This window comes from Notolepis coatsorum (assembly GCF_963971535.1).
Source record: "Notolepis coatsorum genome assembly, chromosome: 3".
Lineage (NCBI taxonomy): Eukaryota > Metazoa > Chordata > Actinopteri > Aulopiformes > Paralepididae > Notolepis > Notolepis coatsorum.
In genome coordinates, this window is record NC_140167.1 from 35,919,418 (window position 1) to 35,940,329 (window position 20,912).

The 20,912-nt window shown below is 45.8% G+C and overlaps 1 protein-coding gene across 2 annotated transcripts in view; it reads right to left on the bottom strand.

Annotated features, from left to right (window-relative positions):
- Positions 1-4,480: 4,480 nt before the first annotated feature.
- Positions 4,481-20,912, bottom strand: part of LOC311226239 (G patch domain-containing protein 2-like) — a 51,213-nt gene continuing 34,781 nt past the window's right edge. The window contains exons 9-10 of one of the 2 annotated variants that reach the window (XM_084311633.1): positions 15,305-15,387; positions 4,481-8,035 (exon numbers count right to left, since the gene is read on the bottom strand). In XM_084311633.1, the coding sequence (XP_084167759.1) occupies positions 7,857-8,035; positions 15,305-15,387 (262 nt within the window). In that variant the 3' untranslated portion in view covers positions 4,481-7,856. The remainder of the gene's footprint in view (positions 8,036-15,304; positions 15,388-20,912) is intronic. The other variant, XM_084311634.1, reaches the window with a different exon arrangement.

Here is a 20,912-nt window from a genome sequence, read left to right on the forward strand (position 1 = left end):
TGATCATTGGTACTAAGGAATCTGCTGAGAATATGATTTGATAAAATACTCAACTAAAAGTGTATTTAAAAAGGAGGATTTATTGCTTTCTGTTGCTAGGCTAGAAATCAATTAAATACCAATCCCATGCAGCTGCGCTCATGCGGCCTTTTCATTACACACTTCAATTTAGTAATACTACAATAGTGAATAATGTCATTTTCTAGGAGAGAAAAACATATCTAGATCCAGATGCACACACGCACGCATGTGCACGCACGCATGTGCACACACACACACACACACACACACACACACACACACACACCACACACACACACACACACACACACACACACACACACACACACAGAGAAAGACAAAAATAACATGAAACCTGTTTGTAACAACCAGAGCAGGAAAACGCAGTCTGTCACAGTTCTTTGTGTGAATCCCCTCAGGGGACAAACTAGCAGCACTCTGTCAGTCTAGCACACGCAGAACAGACCACCTTCTCCACCTCCCAGTGCTACACAACACATGTCTTAAAAAGAAGGAAAAAAATAATAATCATCTTACGCCATGAGTCAACAGCGTGGCGTTATGGTCTGGCTTGACAGGGCATCAAGTGAGCTCTCTCGTAAAAATGGTAGAGCGCAAGACATAATGATGGCTTCATGTTCTGCTGGTTAAAGGGGAGGTCTACTTTAGGAGGAAGTCAGTGGGACCACCTGAGTGTCTGGCAGCACCCCAGCACTGGCCGTACGTAGCCTCTGTGGCAGCAGCGCGAGCGATTACTCCTGCGCAGCCAGCCAAAACACAAAAATCAATAAACAATCTCAACGTTTCTGAGGGCCTTTCGTCTGACCTAATAAATGTCTCAATTCACTGTTATGACTTCATTTCGCTTTAACGTCTTCTTCATGTGCATCTTTTGCCGATCAATTAGAGAATGGAGCCCCCCCACCCCTCCGCTCCTCCCCTCCCACTCCACCCCTATCATGACATCTGCCCTCGATCCGCCGCTGCCACACACACACACATGCAGACACACACATACACACACACACATGCAGGCACACACACACACACACACACATGCACACATTTCTCCATGCACAGGCACAAGGTGAAGAGATATTTTTATCCTTGAAATTAGATACTGTTTGAAAGCATTCTCTCATGGTGGGCAGAAATCCATACCGCCACGTCATTCTACTACACGTTTCCCTGTGCTGGGTAATTGTATCTAATACCTAGTAAAGTAAGACTGCATGTCACTAGACTAGACACACAGCAGAACCAGTGACTATCTTGTACACGGCTCCTCATACAAATCCCATGGAGTGGCTGCAGCGGGTGGGTACAGTCAGGTAACAAGATGTCTACATACAGTAAGTGTTCAGGAGAGGCTCCGTTTCCAGGCTGTCAGTGACGATGACGAGCGCGCCGTCTCTCCCCGGGCTGCTCCTGCTGTCATGGGCCCTAATCCCGGCACTGGAGGGATGACAGGTGAGCGGTGCCAGAGCCCCTTGGTCTGTGACTGGGAGCTCCGGGAGAGAATCTCACACACGCGCCCCTCTCTTGTCTCCCATCGATCCTGCCAGTTCCCATTATTGTCAATCAGAGCGGCGGCGTCTCCACGGGGGAGAGGGGGGGGGGGGTTGGGGGAGCTGTGCGGCAAGGCGAGAGTCGGGGGCAGTGGGGTGCGGAGGAGAGGAGAGCGGCGCACGCCGTGGCGCCTGCTAGGCACCGTACCAGCGCGGGGGCCACGGGGGGCCCGGCTCCAGAGGCCACCCCGGGCAAGATGCCACCACTCATAGCGGGACCTCTTTCTTGCTTTACAACACAGAGTGTGCATGGTTGAGAAGCGCAGAGGGGTGAAACCTCTGGAGCAAAAGCCGTGCTTTGTGCGTCTGCAATAGGAAGCAGCTGAGGCTCGGCTCGCCGCGAACATAGTTTCACAGGGCTGTCAGCGGGAAAGCATTACTGCCCTCTCAGACGTGACTGCCTTGTTAGAAAAATGACATAATAACAATGACAGGAGTAATGGAACAGAAGTGAGGCGCTGTTCCACAGGATGAGGTGGGGTGGGGAGGTGGCCGCTCTCTGGGGCCAGGTCCCATCAGAGGGGCCCCAGATGGCTCCCTGCGCGGGCACGTCCCCTGGCGGCCCCTGACCCTGAGCGGGCTGCTGGCGTGGCACTGCGCGGGCGTTCTGGTCGGGGTAATGCGACCATGCGGCGGCTATAAGCCCGGGAGATTGATGGGCACGGTGCCCTCCCTCCACCGCACTGTAAAAGATTATCCGCTCACCCGCTGGAAACAAAGCTGTGATGGAAATTCGTCTCGCATCATCAGCAACAAAATATCTACACGGCGAAGCGGGAGTCTCTCATTTTTCATGGGCTATATATTAAATAAAAAAAAGGCATTAAAGAAAAAAGGAAGTGGGGTGGGGAGGGGCTGAGTGATGGCGCTAGTTAGTATCTTTTTTTTTTTTTAAATGGGGCCACTTGAATCTGGGAGATTATAAGGTTTTTATTGGCTGTCAGGAAACACAACTTTCTGCGTACTTCATCCGCTGGAGCTCGTAACGCTCTGATTAGAATGCCAGCCGAAATGAAAAGGAATGGTGCTGGTAGAAGACACAGGGAGAAGCAGGTGCAGGGTGAGCACAGACGCCCCGGGATCTGCAGTCTCTCTCTCTCCCTCTCTCTCTCACACACACACACACACACACACAAACACAAAATGACCCACATGCACACACACACTCACACACACAAACCCCAGTATGAACGAATAGGGCCAGTCACAGTCCTCAGCCGTGGGATTGATACACTACAGGTTCAGATTCAGCTCTGGTGGCAGGATCCAGTTACACTCAGAGGGAGAGGGAGAAACACTGAGCCTCCGTTACTCTAAGCAGGATACACAAGATACATCAGCTGGAGTGTTATCAGTCTCTAAGTGAATATTGTATTCAGCTGATATGTGGTATTTGAATTTCCCATTAGTGGGAATGGTTGCGCCGCACGAATGAAAAAGACCCACTTGGTGCTTGTTCATTTCACACCGACCAGGGAGAATAGGAGCCTCTCGTTCCCAGTGGCACAGCGGTGATAAGGATGGACTGATGGAAGCTGTTGGTGAGCAGGTGACTAGTACATGGAAACTGACTGCTGTTAGTCAAAGGGTCACCTCTAAAGGTAGTTGCCATGTCGGCTTGGAGCATAACCACCATTTACCATTCACTAGGAGAACCGACAACTTTTCCTGTATTCACTGTGATCATTTTCAGGGGCCTCCTACCTGCCTCTAGTGGTACAGGAGTACTATCACTATGTGTACCATGGGCTGTTGGATACAATACTATCACTATGTACGTGACTGCCTTGTTAGAAAAATGACATAATAACAATGACAGGAGTAATGGAACAGAAGTGAGGCGCTGTTCCACAGGATAAGGTGGGGTGGGGAGGTGGCCGTCACTATGTACCATCACTATGTACCATGGGCTGTTGGATAAAATACTATCACTATGTACCATGGGCTGTTGGATACAATACCATCACTATGTACCATGGGCTGTTGGATAAAATACTATCACTATGTACCATGGGCTGTTGGATACAATACCATCACTATGTACCATGGGCTGTTGGATAAAATACTATCACTATGTACCATGGGCTGTTGGATAAAATACCATCACTATGTACCATGGGCTGTTGGATACAATACTATCACTATGTACCATGGGCTGTTGGATAAAATACTATCACTATGTACGCACCGACAATACGGCAGACGAGAGCCCATGAGGAAAAAGTCAACAAGGAATTGAGCAAATTATACTTTCAATTCCTCAGAGCAGAGTGAGACAGAAAGAAAGAGGGGGGAGAGATACAGAGAAAGAGAGAGAGAGAGAGCAGTGAAAACTCAAGAGCAGGGGGGGGGACATCAAACTCCTAACCATGACAGAGCTGGCTCTTTCTGACGAGAGGAAGCCATTGATTTTTCCTCCATTTCACCATCAATCTGTTGGAGAAGAGGTGGCTGAGGGTTCCCAGACAGCTGATGATGTGATTTGTAACCGTGGACCACCGGTGAGTGCAGAGAATTGCTCCAACTCTCAACACGTGGCAAAGTGACTACACCCGACGTCCACAGCATCCAGCCACAAGATTAACAGCGGGGGATCTATTGATAATCTCCACAGGCCTAGGGAGTATTTCCTCTGTCACACACCACAGCCACTGGTCCATTCATGTTCAATGGAACCATGGTCAAACCTCGTGGGTTTCCACTGTGTAATTCTGTTGCATTTGCAAATATATAACATGTGATAAACAACCCCTTTGGGAACATTTTGACATACAAATATGAATTATATATATATATATATATATATATATAGGCATTTATTTTTATTTTATCAGGTTAGTCAATTAAATATCCAGCTCTGATTTCTAGAAAAAAATAATTTTCAGTCATCATAAGTATTGAGACTTGTTTATTGAACACAAACTCAGAATAAAATAATATGCATTTGAAAGGCATAGGCATTACTTGAAGTACTTGTGACACACAGGTAAGAAGATACATACACAGGTAGAGCCTACCATACAGACAACACATTACATACTCTTGTTAAAACATTTCAGTCGATTATGAAGTCAGTTTTCTGTACAAAAACAAAAAGAAAGTTCAGATTCAATCAAACCGGTTCCTGTACTTTATACAGCGTCTGAGCCTGGGGCACATCCACCTGGTGGCAACATCGGAATCTTACACAGTCTCTGGGGTCTCGGTCATGGAAAGCACAGCCACCACATAAATCCACCCCGAGGTTTGATTGAATTTAACTATTGTTAATGTCTATCTAACATCTAGTGACAGCGTACGGGCTATCTAAAGACGGAGTAATCCTCTTTAGATCATTTGCAAAGCAATTAGGCATGCCTTCACAGCTATTAAATATAAAGATACCAGCCTACCAGATAAGATGCTATTTGTGCTACATATCAAACGAGTTAGCTGCCTAAGAGCCTGGATGTGGGGGAGATAGCTTTAAATCCTTGTAATGAAATTTAAAAAATCATAGTAAAAAATAAAATAGATAGACCTATCTACTGTACTACATAGCTATCGTGGAAATTACATCATGATTTCAATATCCACAAATTCTTTATCTTACCATGTACAGGCCTACAATTAAGCATCACATCATACATACAATACATATATTTATGTAATACAGTGCAATAGTTTATAACTTTTGTTCGAATGAATAACAATAACGACAATATCAACATTCTGACATTCCATATATCAAGGCAAATATATAAATTCAATCAGCTGCCAAGAAAGATAGTAGAGACACTGTACTATACAAGGACCGTCCTGGCGCAGTGGTACCAGCACACTGAAAGTCCCACTTGGGCTGGTTTGCATGGACAGCGAGTGCCCAAATCAAACCAGGCCACTTCTTGAAATTTGGACGTCGATTTGGACCCTCAAGACCTGTAACATGCATTCGTCAGTTGGGACCCGAGAAAACTCTTTTCCCACGCGTTTCTACCATCGCTTGCTACAAGGCGGAGCAAAATCACATCGACATAAAAAAAAATAAAAGTAAAAACTAGGGGACTTAAAAAAAAATTCCCCAGTGACCGGTGACCTGGAGGGAAGAGGAGCCTGCCCTACTTGCATAGAGACCAGGTTCAAACAGAGTTTATGACTACATTATCTAGCCCCTTTCCTCTCATCTCCTCTCCACCCATCAGTGGACACCGGGAGCCCCCCCCCCCCCCACACCGCCCACCCTCCCCCACACCCGCTGGAGGAGACAGACCGGGCATCACTCATTCACTCGCCTCCTAGGTGCCTTTGTCAGGTGATTGCTGGCGGAAAAAGGAAAACAGATCAATACATCTCCCGTGGGGCTGACAGGTAATCTTTACCTGGGATGAAATATGAGTGGTACCGGCCCGCTGGATTCCTTAACTGTAACAGGGCAATTGACTGGCTGCACGGAAACCATTCCCCCTAAACCCCTACATCCTGGCCATTGGAAATTCATTTTGGGGCATATGGTTTGGCTGGAGACGTCACCATGGTGACCGCTAATTACCATTGAAGCGTTGTTTCTCCCCTCCCCCCCACCGCCCCTTCTGCCATTGATGAAACTTGATCTCAACTGATCCCACTTCCTCCCTGTCAATTCCTTGGCACCAAAACACAGACTGACGGATAAGGCGGCGGCAGCAGCGACAAGCTCTCCTCAAAAGACTACACGGGTCCGATACTTGTCAGCCACACTAGAGAGGATCTGTCTTAGAGAAGCCTCGGAGTCGTCTCTGATGAATCTGCCACTTGTGTGTTTTTCTCATCATGGGCATCAGTCTGAGTTATTCCTAGTGTATATATCAGGTCTACGGTCCCTGCGTGGTGCTACCCAGAGAGGGTCCCAGCACGGCAGGGCTCCGAGAAGCCCCCCTGGTCAGGCTGGAGCGGCAGCAGCCAGGGGGTGGGATGGTCCCTGCCTCGACACTTTGACTGATTCCCGTGGCAGGATCTTGTGAGACGCATCCATTTAGATGAGTGTTGCACACACAGCATTTATAAATGTCATCCGCTGCCAACAGGATCACATAAAGCCTTCACAAAAGGACGATTGTAGAACTATAAGTCACATTAATTCACTAATCTGATATGGCGCAGCATGGGTGTTAACTATTGGTAAGTGTTCCTTATTAACAACGGCTTTGAAGAGTCTAAAAAGACAAATAGCTGAAAATGACACTTAATTTCCCTGAAAAGCATCACTGATGCAGTTCAGGCGATGGCAACGATTGATTCCGATATATAAAACGCATTGTTCTGCTTATCCTCCTCCGGTGTTGTTCACTAAATTGTTCAGGGAATGTTCCGTCATATATTACTGTAGTGGCATGGTGTTGACATTTCTGGGAATGACTCAAGTCTCCTCTCACTACTCGCTCATAAGCCTGCTTTCAACCGTGTCCCACTCCATGCTAAGCTCAGTTACAATAACAGCCATCCCACTGCCGCGCCTAAAACAGCCTTTTTAAAACAGATTTGCAGCTGGCCTTGAACCTTAACGGTGTTGAGGGAAAAGCGTGAATATGGAAGCTGAGCCCGGGGAGAACAGAGGCGTCCCGCGGAGCCCCGAGACCACAGCGCCTCTGTGTTGTGTTAATGAGCACCTTTGTAGCGAGTGCAGCGTTTAAAATCCATGCTAATAGGAAGCCTGTTCTTTGTGTGGCTCTACCGGCGGTCGCCTCTGTGAACCTTGTAGCAGCATGAGGTAGCCTGAACTTTCTGACGCGCTCCTATCTGTAAGCTAGCAATGCGCAGCTACACGCAGGCTTGTTGGTCCCTCCCTGGCAGGCGTGGAGCGACAGAGGAGGACGACCACCCCCCCAGCCACTCAACCCCTGACCATCATTCCAGTGTCCCCGCTGACGAACGCCGGGCTACTAAAGAGGACATAATTGTCGGGGCTGTGAGGGGGCAGGTGGTCTGGAGACGGTATGTAGAGAGAGGGGGGGGGGGGGGGGGGGGGGGGGGGGAGGAGCTGCCTGGTGCAGAGTCTTGAGTCGCGGAAAACGAGGAGGCTCTTGAAGCTGCCTTCCTCCTCGAGGACATGGCTGGCTAAGGAGTGATTAACCAGGCTTGATTGCATTAACATTTTCTCATCCTTTTAATACTAACTGGAAAGACTTGATGTAGTGTCAAAAATGCTGATTTGGAGAGTAACAATATGTTTCAGTCAGGAGGAGGTGTTCAGTCTTTGTCTGGTGAAAACAGTTCTTCCTACGGCTACAGTGCCTTCTTCCGCGGCTGTTCCTACCCCTCCGCCTCGTCTCCTGGGGGGTTGAATAAACTCTCAGGCAGGGCGAGATCTGGCAGCTCAGAAGCACGAGGCCGTGGAAACGCTGCTCTCGACGCCACAGCCTCTGGCGTTATGGTGATACAGGCTCCTCTTGCCTCTTCTCCCAGGTCGTCCTTATGAAAGGGGAAGCAAGCTGGAGAGGAAACAAACATCATGTGTTGAACAGCAACATCACCAAATAACACTTTGGTGAAAGACATCGCGTCCATTTTGACAGGCCATCTTAATAGACGACGGAAAAACCTCCCTGCTTAAAAATCTAACTCGATGTTGGTCCACGACTCGTACAGTAGACAGCTTCTAATTTTATGTATATTGAAATAAACCTTTGGAGCAATCCTGCTCTAATAGACTAAGTCTTAATGAGGTTTTGGTCAAGTGAGCTCAATCCAATTTGGCCTTGTGGACATGGTTATTAAAGGGCCAATCTGTGCTGCTCCTACGGCTCAACCTCCCCCTCCAGCTACAGTATGAGAGGCTGTGTTTGTGACTTCATCACAGTAATCTCGCGGAATACTTTCCCCCCCGTCTAAAAGATCTTCATTCTCTTGATCATGCTCCTCTCTCTCTCTCTCTCTGAGTCGGGGGGGGGGGTTCTGAAACAGAGCTTGGGGCCAATTTTCCACAGGAAGGCGGGATGGACTCTAAAAACAATTGCACTCAATAAAAATCTGTTCTGCTTTTTCTACTTTCCCCCGCATCCGTTGGTAAATAAATCTATCCTGGAGGGGGTTAGTGAAAAGTTAGTGGCGGACGGTCACACAAGACATTCACAAGGCAGTGGCAGAACAGAGGACATGGGGAGCAGAAGTGACATTGTGCCTCTGTGCTGTCTCAAAGGATTAGGCATTACAGCATTCACTGGCATGTGCTTTTGCTCCTTCCCATTATATCTGCTTGTGCCTCTTTCCAGATGACTTGTCCCCGAACTGATCCGGCGGGCAAGATAATTGATTAATATTTCTTGAGGGAATGATGACTAACTGTTGCCGAGGCTCAGCCCCAAACACTCAGAAGCCTCGCGGTCGAGACGGGGCAGAGAACACTCAGAAGCCTTGCAATCGAGACGGGCAGAGAATTCAGGGCTTTCTTCTTTATAACAAAGACACTAGAATGACTGGCAGTGGTAGTCATCAAAACATGAAGGATTTAGACATTTCAAATGGAGAATAATCTCTCAAATTATACCAGTACATTTGACTTGTTTTGTGTTGCCAAAATACCTACACCTATGTTCAAAGGAGATTACATCCGGATCAATAAAGGCGCTATAAAGCAAAGATTTTGTGTCAATGGGAGAATTATACAGTTCTCTTGTGCGTTTATTGAGGCTGATAATGGGTGGCTGAATGCAACCAACTTACCATCTTAATAAGCTCTCATGTGCTGCTCTCTAAAAACAATCATTACAGGCCTTCCTGGAGCTCCCCCACCCTGTTTATTAATCAGCTAATTATACATTGACAGTAATGGTCCTGCTGATTCCCACACTTAAATGAACAGGGCTGAATGGCTCTTTAATGATTACCCTTTGTGTTTCTCTCACTCTCTCTTACACACACGGGCACACACACACAGGCACGTGGCACACACATTACACACACACACACACATTACATACGCACGCACGCACACACATTACACACACACACACACACATTACATACACAGGCATGCATTGCACGCACACAAGTTCATGCACACACACGCGCAAGCACACATGCACATTTCACAATTGGAAAAAACTAGGACATTCAAATCAAACCGCTTGTGAAAGGGCTGGAACACTGGCACACAGCACATGAGCAGCTGAGTTGATATAGTAGCACCCTAAATTACAGTGGTCTAAATGATATAGTAAAAAGGAATTAGCATAGTAATATGAACAGCAGCTAAATGTAAACAGCGGATGATGAAGCCCGTTTTAAAAACAAGGCAGAAAACCCCTGGTCCCAAAAGGCACTCTGATATCTGTGATCTAAAAGTAATGTGGCAGAATACAATGAATCTCTCCCAAATCATGTGCGAATGTTCAGCCTACAGTGGCGGCAATGCCACCATGACACTTTGGTGGAGCAGTCGCGGGCAGAGGGGCAGGTTGGGGAGAGAGAGGGAGAGAGAGAGAGAGAGAGAGAGAGAGAGGAGGTGGTTGTGCGGGTTTTTGAAGGACACGAGAGAAAGAGTGGAGTGGAGCCGGAGAGGGCGAAATAGTGCAGTGGGCTGCATTTCTGTCAGCAGAAGTGATGGCTGAGTGGTGGCGTTATTTGTCTTGTGCTGCCACACGGCCCTCGCACCAGCCTGGGCATTAATGAGAGGGGGCCGGACCGCCGGGCAGGAACACGCAGGGCCTCCGACGCAGGTGATCTGTCACCCAACCGTCCTGCTCAGGCAAGGAGACACATGGAGAGACAGAGGCAAGCAGGGAGAGGCAGAGAGGGGCACGGGCAGCCAGATGACGGCTGGGCCCTACATGGGCACTTGGTTGTGGTACATTCCAAGACATAGGGGGTAACATTCAATAACCAGTCGGAGTATATTAATCAACAGCTAAAAACAGCCTGCAGACTAAATGTCCTATTTAATCAGTATCATACTTCTATTTACTCAGTACCATCCTTCTATTTACTCAGTACAGTACTTCTATTTACTCAGTACCATACTTCTATTTACTCAGTACAGTACTTCTATTTACTCAGTAAAGTACTTCTATTTACTTATGTAAGATAATCGGGTCCTCAGCCAGTAATCACCTCGTCACCTGTGGCTCCGTGAAGTTTCTGCGTTGCGTTTATCTCTTTCTCATCGTACTAGCTGATACACGATATCTTCCCCCATTGATACATTCGTCTCCAAAGAATTAACGACACACTGGAAAACAGGATACCTCTCCTGGATGTTGACGTTTATTTCCATAAACATACTCTGTACAAGATGGAAACTGTTCTGAAAAGTCTTTGACTGCTATTGAATTCATTATTCTAATGATCTCTCTCTCTCCATCAGCCCGGTGGTTGTCGCGGCCTAGTGTTATCCAAAAGCCTTCCCTGTTAGCCGAAGCTAGCTCGTGGCAACCGGAGGGTGGGTCTCTCTGGGTCTCTCGGTCTGTGTGTGTCTACGCTTCGTTTCTTAGTCTAACCAGAACTCACAGCTAATAACATCTTTCCCCTAGCAACCGGTGGCCATCCCCGTAGCCACGCCCCTTCTCTCGTTACTAAGTGACACGACGCCATGGCAATGACGCTCTTGTCACCTCTGACACACTTTAACACCCTTTTCTCTATCTCTTCCCCATAGCAACGGCTCCTCTGTTGATATTAACTCCCCTCTCTAGCCGACCAGCCTTGGCCCCATCTCTAAACACCCTGCCTGCTGCTCCCCCACTGTCTACCGTGCAAACACACACACTGGCTGCCAGCTACTTTTAAGATCTATAGATCCGTCTGAGTAGATGCTGTCCTCTACAGATATTTACATTATGTACACCTTGAAAAACAGGGCTATTCTTTCACTTAGTACAGTACTTCTATTTACTCCGTACAGTACTTCTATTTACTCAGTAAAGTACTTCTATTTACTCAGTATCACACTTCTATTTACTCAGTATCGTACCTCTATTTACTCAGTAGAGTACTTCTATTTACTCAGTACCATACTTCCATTTACTCAGTACAGTACTTCTATTTACTCAGTATCATACTTCTATTTACTCAGTATCGTACCTCTATTTACTCAGTACAGTACTTCTATTTACTCAGTAAAGTACTTCTATTTACTCAGTAAAGTACTTCTATGTACTCAGTACCATACTTCTATTTACTCAGTACCATACTTCTATTTACTCAGTAAAGTACCTCTATTTACTCAGTACCATACTTCCATTTACTCAGTACCATACTTCTATTTACTCAGTACCATACCTCTATTTACTCAGTACAGTAATCCAAGCTCCCTCTGCAATGTGCCACTGAATGGGCATGAGTTTGAGTTTATTACCATCATCCCTTTCCAGAGAGGAAGATGAAGAGCATCATGGGAGACAGTGGGGGAGGAGCAACATTCCAATAATTAATTAGTCGAGCCAAGGATATTAGAATCCATCAGGGTCTTTACACTTATGGATTCATCTCTGCCTTGCAAAGAATTCTCTCGCAAATGTATTTTACAGTACAGGTCAGTGGTCTCAAAAACCCAAAACCCACATTACCTTGTGATATATTCTCCACTCATCATCTGCTCATTACAGAATAGTTAACATTATACCAATCTCACAAAATACGGACAAGTCCCTAATGAATCCAACTCCAGTGACGACTTCAAACCTTACTTTAATACTTTTCTACACCAACGGCATGAAACAAACACCCCCTCGTATTCACATGCTTTGTTCTATATCTAGTAAGAAGTTGTTGTCCATCTCTGTAGTAGGTGAGAAGAGGTAGAGAACGGCCAATTTAAGGCTGAGAAGTGGAACAGTCATATAATCCAATCAGATACCTGTCTTCATACGTTTTTGTTTTTTTTTCTTTCACAGCCGGCTCCAACACTGCACGCGAAGTGCTAAGAGGGTAAAGAATGGAGACAAAGCAACAGCTGGGTACCTGCTTCAGCAAATCCCCCACGGAATCCTGCGAGACACCTCCAGCCACAGACCATTTTCACTCCTGATTACAGAGCTTCAAATGAACCACTAACGCGTACGACGACTACAGGGTTCCCACAGACATTGCAAACTGAAATTCAAGGACTTTCAAGTACTTTCCCAAGCACTATTTTTCATTTTAAAAGGGCATTTAAAAGGATACAATTTGTATGGCTTAAAACCAATTTCTGACAATTAGTTACACTTTAGATGAAAAAAACGTATTTCTTGATTCAGAACAATTTTATCATGGATGAACAAAACTTTCAATGCGAATGGTTGATTTGAATTTCAATGACTTTTTAAGCATCTTGTAAAAAAATGGGCTGTTTAAGGAATTCCAGGCCTTGACATTTTTTCATAAAAATTCAAGCTCTTCAAGGACCTTGTGCGAACCCTGCGACTAGTCCCTTCCTCTGGCCGACCCAAAAACAACACGTGGGGGGGGCCTGTGTTGTTTCGCCGAGAGCAAAACCCAAAAGAGCCGCACCATCCCTGTATACGCGGGAAACACGCCCCGTCCACGTTTACACAAGAACGAGTCCATTCAAATGACGCGACTCAGAGGGAAAGGCTACACTTATTATGGGTTTAAAACATTTATGATTATGGCTTTTCTGGGAGGCGAAAGAGAACATTGAAAATCTGTACACATAAACTGTGGTGGCTTGTCAGTGTGAATGCGAGTCTCCTGGCAAGCAGTGATATTACCAAGGAGAGGCATGGTGGAGCGGGGCGCCAAGGTAAAGATTTATACAGAGCAGTTGCAACCGCAAAAACTGACATTGGACGACATGGGCTGCATGATAAATCACTGTGGACAAGGGGGCACCAGACACTGGAAGCAGGAAAAACACTCTGAGCGGGAAGACGGGAGGGGAGGGGGAGGGGGGGGGTGCTAAACTGGAACCTTTAAGAAAAATATTTCAATTATCTCAAACTGTGTGCTGAAAATCTCCACTTTAATTCAAATTCACATTTACATGATTTTTTATAATAAAATTATAATTCGCTTGTTTTTCCTTTCCATCTTTGTGTTCGACATAGATTGAGGACCTCACTTTATATAATCTACTAGAGAGAAATTAAGTAAATCACATTTTGTTGGATATTTTGTAGATCACATACACACACACACACACACACACACGTGCACGCGCTTGTGTATGAACCCTATCTGGCTCCTCCAGCTGCCAACCGTGGACCAGAGTCTTCTCCAGAGGAGAAACTGAGGGATGCCCCACCGCCCCTTCCCTCCGTGTGGTGAATATGAGGGGTCTTTAGGGGGCAGGGGTGAATCTTTTTTTAGTTTTATGAGAAGTGGCTCCGCGCCGGAGAGGTGAAGGACAGAGTTGCCGGCCATTCCATCACTCAGTGCAATAAATGGATGCAATCTGTATCCCCCAGTAAAGCATTGGCTGTTTTTAAATTCCACCTCTTTTATCCAAATGAATGATGGGACCCCGGTACAGTGCACTGTGCGGTAATATTAATATACATCAGAGGCCCGCGCCCCTCACTAAATCAGGGAGCCGGCAGCATTTGTTATTTAAATGACAAACAGCGGCTGCGAGAGCGGAGCGGGGAGAGAGGGGACGCGGGAGAAGAGGTGGACAAACCAATTCAGATTTCAATCCTGCAAAGACACCAGGCCTGGAGCCATCAGCCTAATGAAAAAAGGCAGCTCTGCTGGCCCAAACGGACCGCGCAGCTGCTGCGGGAGACAACCTCGGGACGAGGGCCCGGCACTCCGCCCATCACACTTCTATTCTCTTCTCTGCACGGAAGCACGGGGCTCCCAATATAAACACAGCTAACAGAGTCTGACCGAAGCCTTCCCTCTGCCGTTAACAAGCTGACACGCTATCGTATGATATACCGGACCTAAAAACACATTCTGCATATTGTACTGCTAGGAATGGTAATAGACAGAAATCTGGGGGTAAGGTTAAATACTGTACGTGGAATAAAAAGCCAAACAGATTTTCACATCTGGAAAACAAGGACAAAATAAAATCATCCTGAGCAATGTAGGCATTATCTTTATGCAGTTAACTAGTGGCAAAATTGTAGACCAAGGACTGCTGGAAATGTGTACTAAGCGTAGTGTCAATCGGACATATGGTGTAAAAGTTATGGTTACGTTGTACATTTAGGAATGTGTTCATAGCGCCACCATCTGGCCGATTGGTGTGATATTTCTTGTGAGGCTTGCAACATGGGTGTCAAGTTTGGTGCAAATAGGAAAAAGAGTTCATGAGTAACACATCCCTTCCTGTTTAGGATGCATTTTTATTGGCAGTCATACTATAGACTCTAGAGGTGATATTATCACCGATAATATTATTGTCGTTTACGTTACCGATATCCCGCTGTTTGATTAGCAGTCTTTAAAAATTTCATTTATTTTTAAGCTAGCACGAAGATACTGGTATCATATGAGGTTATAGCTTTTCAAAGTTCTGTTTGACTGTTTATTATAGCGCCACCATGGGCCAGATTGGTGTGGTATTTGTTGCGATGCCTTGGCATACCAATGTGGAATGTCTTTCATCGCTGCAAATTCCATGTCTCTGGCACGTACCATATCATGGCAAGAAAAGGTTTTAAAATTTTGGGGGAAAGACAGACTGATAAAAGACAGACAGATAGATCGACTGACTTTGCTTATACTAGCTGCTTGTCCGCAGCTAAAAATGTCCCTTGGTTAATTTGGGCGTCTGTGTCCTGTAAGCAGCAGTTTTGTCTTTTGGGGGACATTACCTGATGTGTTGGGCAAAGCAGAAGTCTTCCTTCTTCTCTTAATATCGCCTGTGCACAATAGCCCTAAATGGACATTAGTCTGCCTAGAAGGAAGACAGAGCAAATGTTAATCACAGAAAATCAAGATGACTTACCCCCCCAATCTACAAAACCAGGACATTCAGACATACGGTGCCAAATTATCTATAAGATGAAAAGGTGCACATTTTTGCCAGTTTGATTATTTCATGTAAACATTTGTTTTGTGTATTTAAAGTAGGAATCTCCAACAGGTAAGTTGTGTGATCAAACACTAAGACAAAACAGGCAGGGCCGGTTCTCGATCTTTTGGGGCCCTATACAAAAACCTGTTTAGGGGCCCCCCTATCTAAAGACAAGTTAACTAGCTACAGTAGCATCTATTTTATTCATCGTTTCTTGTATGTTTGTTATATTTCCTGACAAAGCCATATGCTGCTTTCTAGGCACACAAAAAGAAAAACAAGAGGGCACACAGGGGCACCCCTGGTGGCTTCAGGGCCCTACGCAACCATGTAGTCTGCATATAGCAAAAAACGGCCCTGGCATATAAAGAGGCATGAGGACTATGTGTCTCGGTTCACGTAAACAGATTACACCTGCTGTGTGCCTCCTGTGTCATGTGTCAGGATCCCCCCCACAGCCCCTCACAGCCCTGATTACCCAGATGTAAAGTTAAGGTCAAGGTCCTCGACATCACTGGCGGTATGAGCAGCCAATGTGATGGGTTGACTTTGTTATCTGTGCGTGGTGTGTGTGTGTGTGTGTTTGTCAGAGTAAAAAGAGAGAGTGAGAGAGAGAATGATAGTTTGAATAAACCAAATAAGTGTGTGAATAAGCCACATGATAAATAGTACAGAGGAAAATCAGGCGTTAACTTCTTCCCGCGTCGCCTCACATACAGTACACACACACGCATGCACACACCTAGACCACATCCCGAGTGACAATCTTTAAATGAACTATATGGTGTGCTAGTTGAAAAGCCCAGTAAAAAGGTAACCTGTAAAAAAAGAAAGATTCTTGACACACTGCAAAACAACAGAGCAGCCCGTAATAGAAGAGCTCCTCGTTAACCAGGACGGCTCATCCTGGGCTACATAAACCCCACCACCCCAACAGGCACGTGCAAAGATAGGGCCCTGTCAGGCCAGCCTTTTAACAGGCTACGTGTTCCGTGACCCCAGCGCCCATAAATCACATGACGGGTGTGCAGGCGTGGGGTGCCGGGAGCCGCGCGGGGGGCACGCTTTGAGCGAAGTCTCTATGTTGTATAATCAATAGATATAAAAATAAATGGCTTGACCGTTATTCTCTCCCTGCTACCTCTCTCTAATAAAATCCCAGTAATGCATATTTCATTTACTTTTATACTTATTGATTACCTGTACTCCAGTTAGTAAATCAAGCGCCTATCGATCCCTCAATCGTACCTCTGTCGGACAGCACATAACCAGCCATTTGCGCCACTGATAAAGAGCTCAGACACTGAACTCCCCACAGTAAATCTTTGCAAACTAACTTTTTAATTCCAAAATCGATCCACACTTAAACGTGGCATTATTTCACGAGGCGCGCCTGCGGTATTAAAAGTAATACCCTGATGCATTTGGTGTTAATGCGCGGAGGTCCATCCCTCCATCTCTCCCCTCATTACACCGAGACCCGGGCGCTCTCGGGGCCCCCCTCGCAGCCTGGAGGGACGAGAGGCCATGTGCGGGTGTGGGCCGTCCCCCTGCTGCCGAATGCTGCAGGGCTGAGAGGCAGAGGGATGGCAGAACCCACCCCGGGGGCCCCCAGGACCCCACTGAGACGCTCCGCACCATGCTAATCAAACATTAGAATACCATCAGCTGGCTCATTAAGCAAGCCAAAACACCACCATTCATTTCAGAGTGCACTCAACGGCTTTTTATTAGCGTGTGTGTGTTGGTTGGCGCAGTTTAAAGTGTAAAGGGGCTAGTAAAAACGCATAACACCATTAAGATTTATTTTAACGTCTGGTATTTCATCGTCTTAACCGGTCACCACAGCTGCTGGACAGTTGTTGTTTTCCTCCTCCCAAGTCTTGAAACCGAGGATAAAAAAAAGACATTCTTAAAAAATATATATATTTAATCATAAAGTGGCATTGTGCAAAAGATAAAACATAAATAAAACTTGCTACAGTACATCCAATAAAGATGGCCAACAACGACTACATTCTATCAAAGACACAAGGACATTGAAGAAGACGTCTGCGAGAGATAGATTTTTTTCCAGGTCATATGAGTCATACAAAAGACACTTCTAAATGCAGTGTGGTCCCTTAGGGTGCGGCGTAAGACAGCACTGACACAGGGTCAATTGTAATCCAGGCGTCCACATCCAAAAGCAGATATATCAATTAAAAATAATAAATCCAAAGAAGAGCGAGAAGCAGCAGCTACAAAATGGCCATCTATTTTCATTAGAGTACATGGAGCTTCAGGTGTGAGCAGGATCTCAAGATGAATAGAGGTATTCAAATGAATCAGAAAGGATTAGGGTCTCCTGGGAACATGATCAATAGCTGCAAATCAATAATCAATAGGCCACTCACACCAATATACTAACTGCTGACACCGAGATCTCACAATTAAAATGAAAACTGGGGAGGAGAGAGGTGTAAGACTATGATTTATCTCACGGTGCAAATGTCATTTAGGAGTAAATAAGTCAATAGATAAAAGGCTCAGGTGGGAGCCGGTTATGCATCTTAACATGGCCGCCAGCAGCCCCAGCATTACAGTCCAAATCCCAGAAAGCATTGTGCCTATTATTCACACACCAGTACGAGGATAAATAGCATCACAACCCCGATACAGCCTTTATCACTAAACATCCAATCTCTGATTGTTGCAGTCCCACCAAACAGGAGGAGACAGCTTTTATTAATACAGTATTATTTCAAACCTGGCCCCAAAGATACAAGATTAATGTTGATGCTTTACACTAAGAATAAAAAAAAACACACACACTTTGCTCTCAAGGGTGTTTGGAAAATAAAATAAAAGTCTGATGTATTGATCATAATATTCACACGGAGGCCATTTTGCTCTTATGTCATTTTCCTTGGGAATCCCAACCTGAGCATGACATACACATGGCCACTGTGTTAATGGTCAATAGGTAAAAATCGATGTTAATAAGTTGTTCAAAAAGGAATGAAAATATACAGTAGTTAAATCAATTGGGACGCTTTTTGAAACTTGGTATAAAAAAAAACAGGGTATAAACAATTACACCGTGTCTCTCTTTTTTATCTGTCGCTATCATGCTCGTACAATCTATAACTGTGGTTATAAACTACGTTATTATAACTGTTTATAACAGAGGTAGGCACGTGTGTGTGTGTGTGTGTGTGTGTGTGTGTGTGTGTGTGTGTGTGTGTGTGTTTCAGAGTTGATCCTGGGAGAGAAGAGTAGTGTGTGTGTGTGTGTGCAGGGCTGGTGTGTAAGGACAGAGAAGCCATCTCGCTGGAGAGTAGATTTGTGCAGCTTTGGGGAGATGGATTCAGCTGGTGCCGTCCGACGGGACACATCAGAAGCACCTCGTCAACCCCCCCACCCCCCCTCCCCCCTCCCCCCTCCCCTCGTTCATTTGGGAGTATGATTTATACTTTTTGAAGTGAAGGGTCTTGAGTCGCGCTATAAAGGAATTAAGAGGCCTCCCCTGAGTCCGCCATTCAAATGAGAGCAAGGCAGGGATATGAGGGCTTTTTAATAGAGAGAAATTAGTATTCACAATGCCTCAAACTGGAATCTGAAGGAACCTTTCAGGTGGAGAAGAAAGGAGCTAGTTTAGAAAAAGGCAGCCCTAAGAAGTTGGGGGGGGACTCTTCATAGCAGTCGTGTTTTGCCCCCCCCCCCCCATCAAGGAATGGCAGAGGGCTCTGTGAAATAGCCCAAGAGAGAGAAGGAGAACGCTTGAAAAAAGAAAAGAAATTAAGAATGCACTATAAATAGGCAGAGTGGAAACAATGCAATGAAGCCTCCCACAGTCTGGAGGCCAAGGGGCTCTGCTCAACTTCTCAACAGTCCTCCGTGCAGATCCAACAGTTCCAGGGATGGCTTGGAGGCTTTTAGTTGTTATGCCAATTCCTTGTGTGTATCACGGTCCTGGTCGTTGCAATACCCTATGCCGGTCTGGGGAGGGTGTGTCCCGTCCGATACATGTGGAGTCGCCAGCCGCTTCTTTTCACCTGACAGCTAGGAGTTTCACTGGGAGAGGGTAACGTGATCTCCTCAAGATCCCCTCCCCACTGAACAGATGCCCGACCGACCAGTAGGAGTCACTATTGTAACAACTAGGACTCAAACCGAACCGGTTTCCCACCCACGAACATTGCCAATTGTGTTCCTTAGAAAACCTGACCAAGCCACCGCTACAGGGAATTGAACCTGAGTCTCTAGACGAGCGATTTTACCTCTACACTACCTAGACGCCCTGACAAAACATCTTCTGGATAAACCTTTTCATGTTGTTCTAGGTTTCCACAAATGCTGGGATTTGAAATCAGAATTTACAGACGCCACACATAACATCTCTCTATTTTGGAAGGTTAACCATGAGAAATGGTGCGTTACCGTTAAAAGTGTTGCATCTGACTACAGCTCTCTGTACAGTTCCAGGTCAGGGGTGCCATGCATGTAAAGGAGCAGGGTGTGTACGTTTCATTCTTTGTTTGCAGCACAGCCGCACAAAGAAAGTCCACATCAAAGATTGAAGTACCTGTGACGTGACTTCCTCATCAACATTTTGAATTATTTCCAACACTTTGAAAACTAGAAGAATGCACTCTGTAGAGTGCAGACCTCCACCAAGGCGTGACATTCCGTGACAATCTCCCTACTTTGAGGTTATTTTCGCATGGTACAGTAGATGACAGAAACAAAAGTTGTCTATATTGCCAGTCCCAACAGACTCGGGCAGTAGCGCCATGTTCCATGGGCCAACAATGGTGATACGAACTCAGTGAAACCATCAGTAGGATATCACAAAGGGATACTACATTCATGTCATCATGATCGGACAAGCAAGACAAACAAGAGTTCATGTTTTGAGTTTTGTGAAATAATTCTTGTGACTAATGGGTCAGGATATATGAAAATCTCATATGAAAGCTGGACGTTTGATCTGAAGGTGGTGTTAGGGGAAAGGTCATGGGGTCACCAAAATCAATAGGTTTCTTCTTCTAGAGGTCATGAATGTTCACAGCAAATGTTGTGTTTGTACAATGAACTGGTCAGGAGATACACACGTTCAAATATTGAAAGTTTGGCCTGACTTTGGTGCTAGAGGAAAGGTCAGAATTTGATGTCTATTCGGCAATAACTTTGAGATATGTTGTTCACAGACAAACATAACCTCCTTGGCAAAGATAGCAAATAATGGTTTTAAGGGCAAAATGTGAACACTGAGGGGCGAATTCACGAAGGGATTGCACGGCTTTTTCTGACGCTATGCCGGCGCAAATAGCTCTGAAACACAGTTTGCTATTCACAGAGGAGGCGCAACAGGTGAAATGAAGTGGTAACTGTGGTCCATCAGCATTGCGTCCGGTGCTATT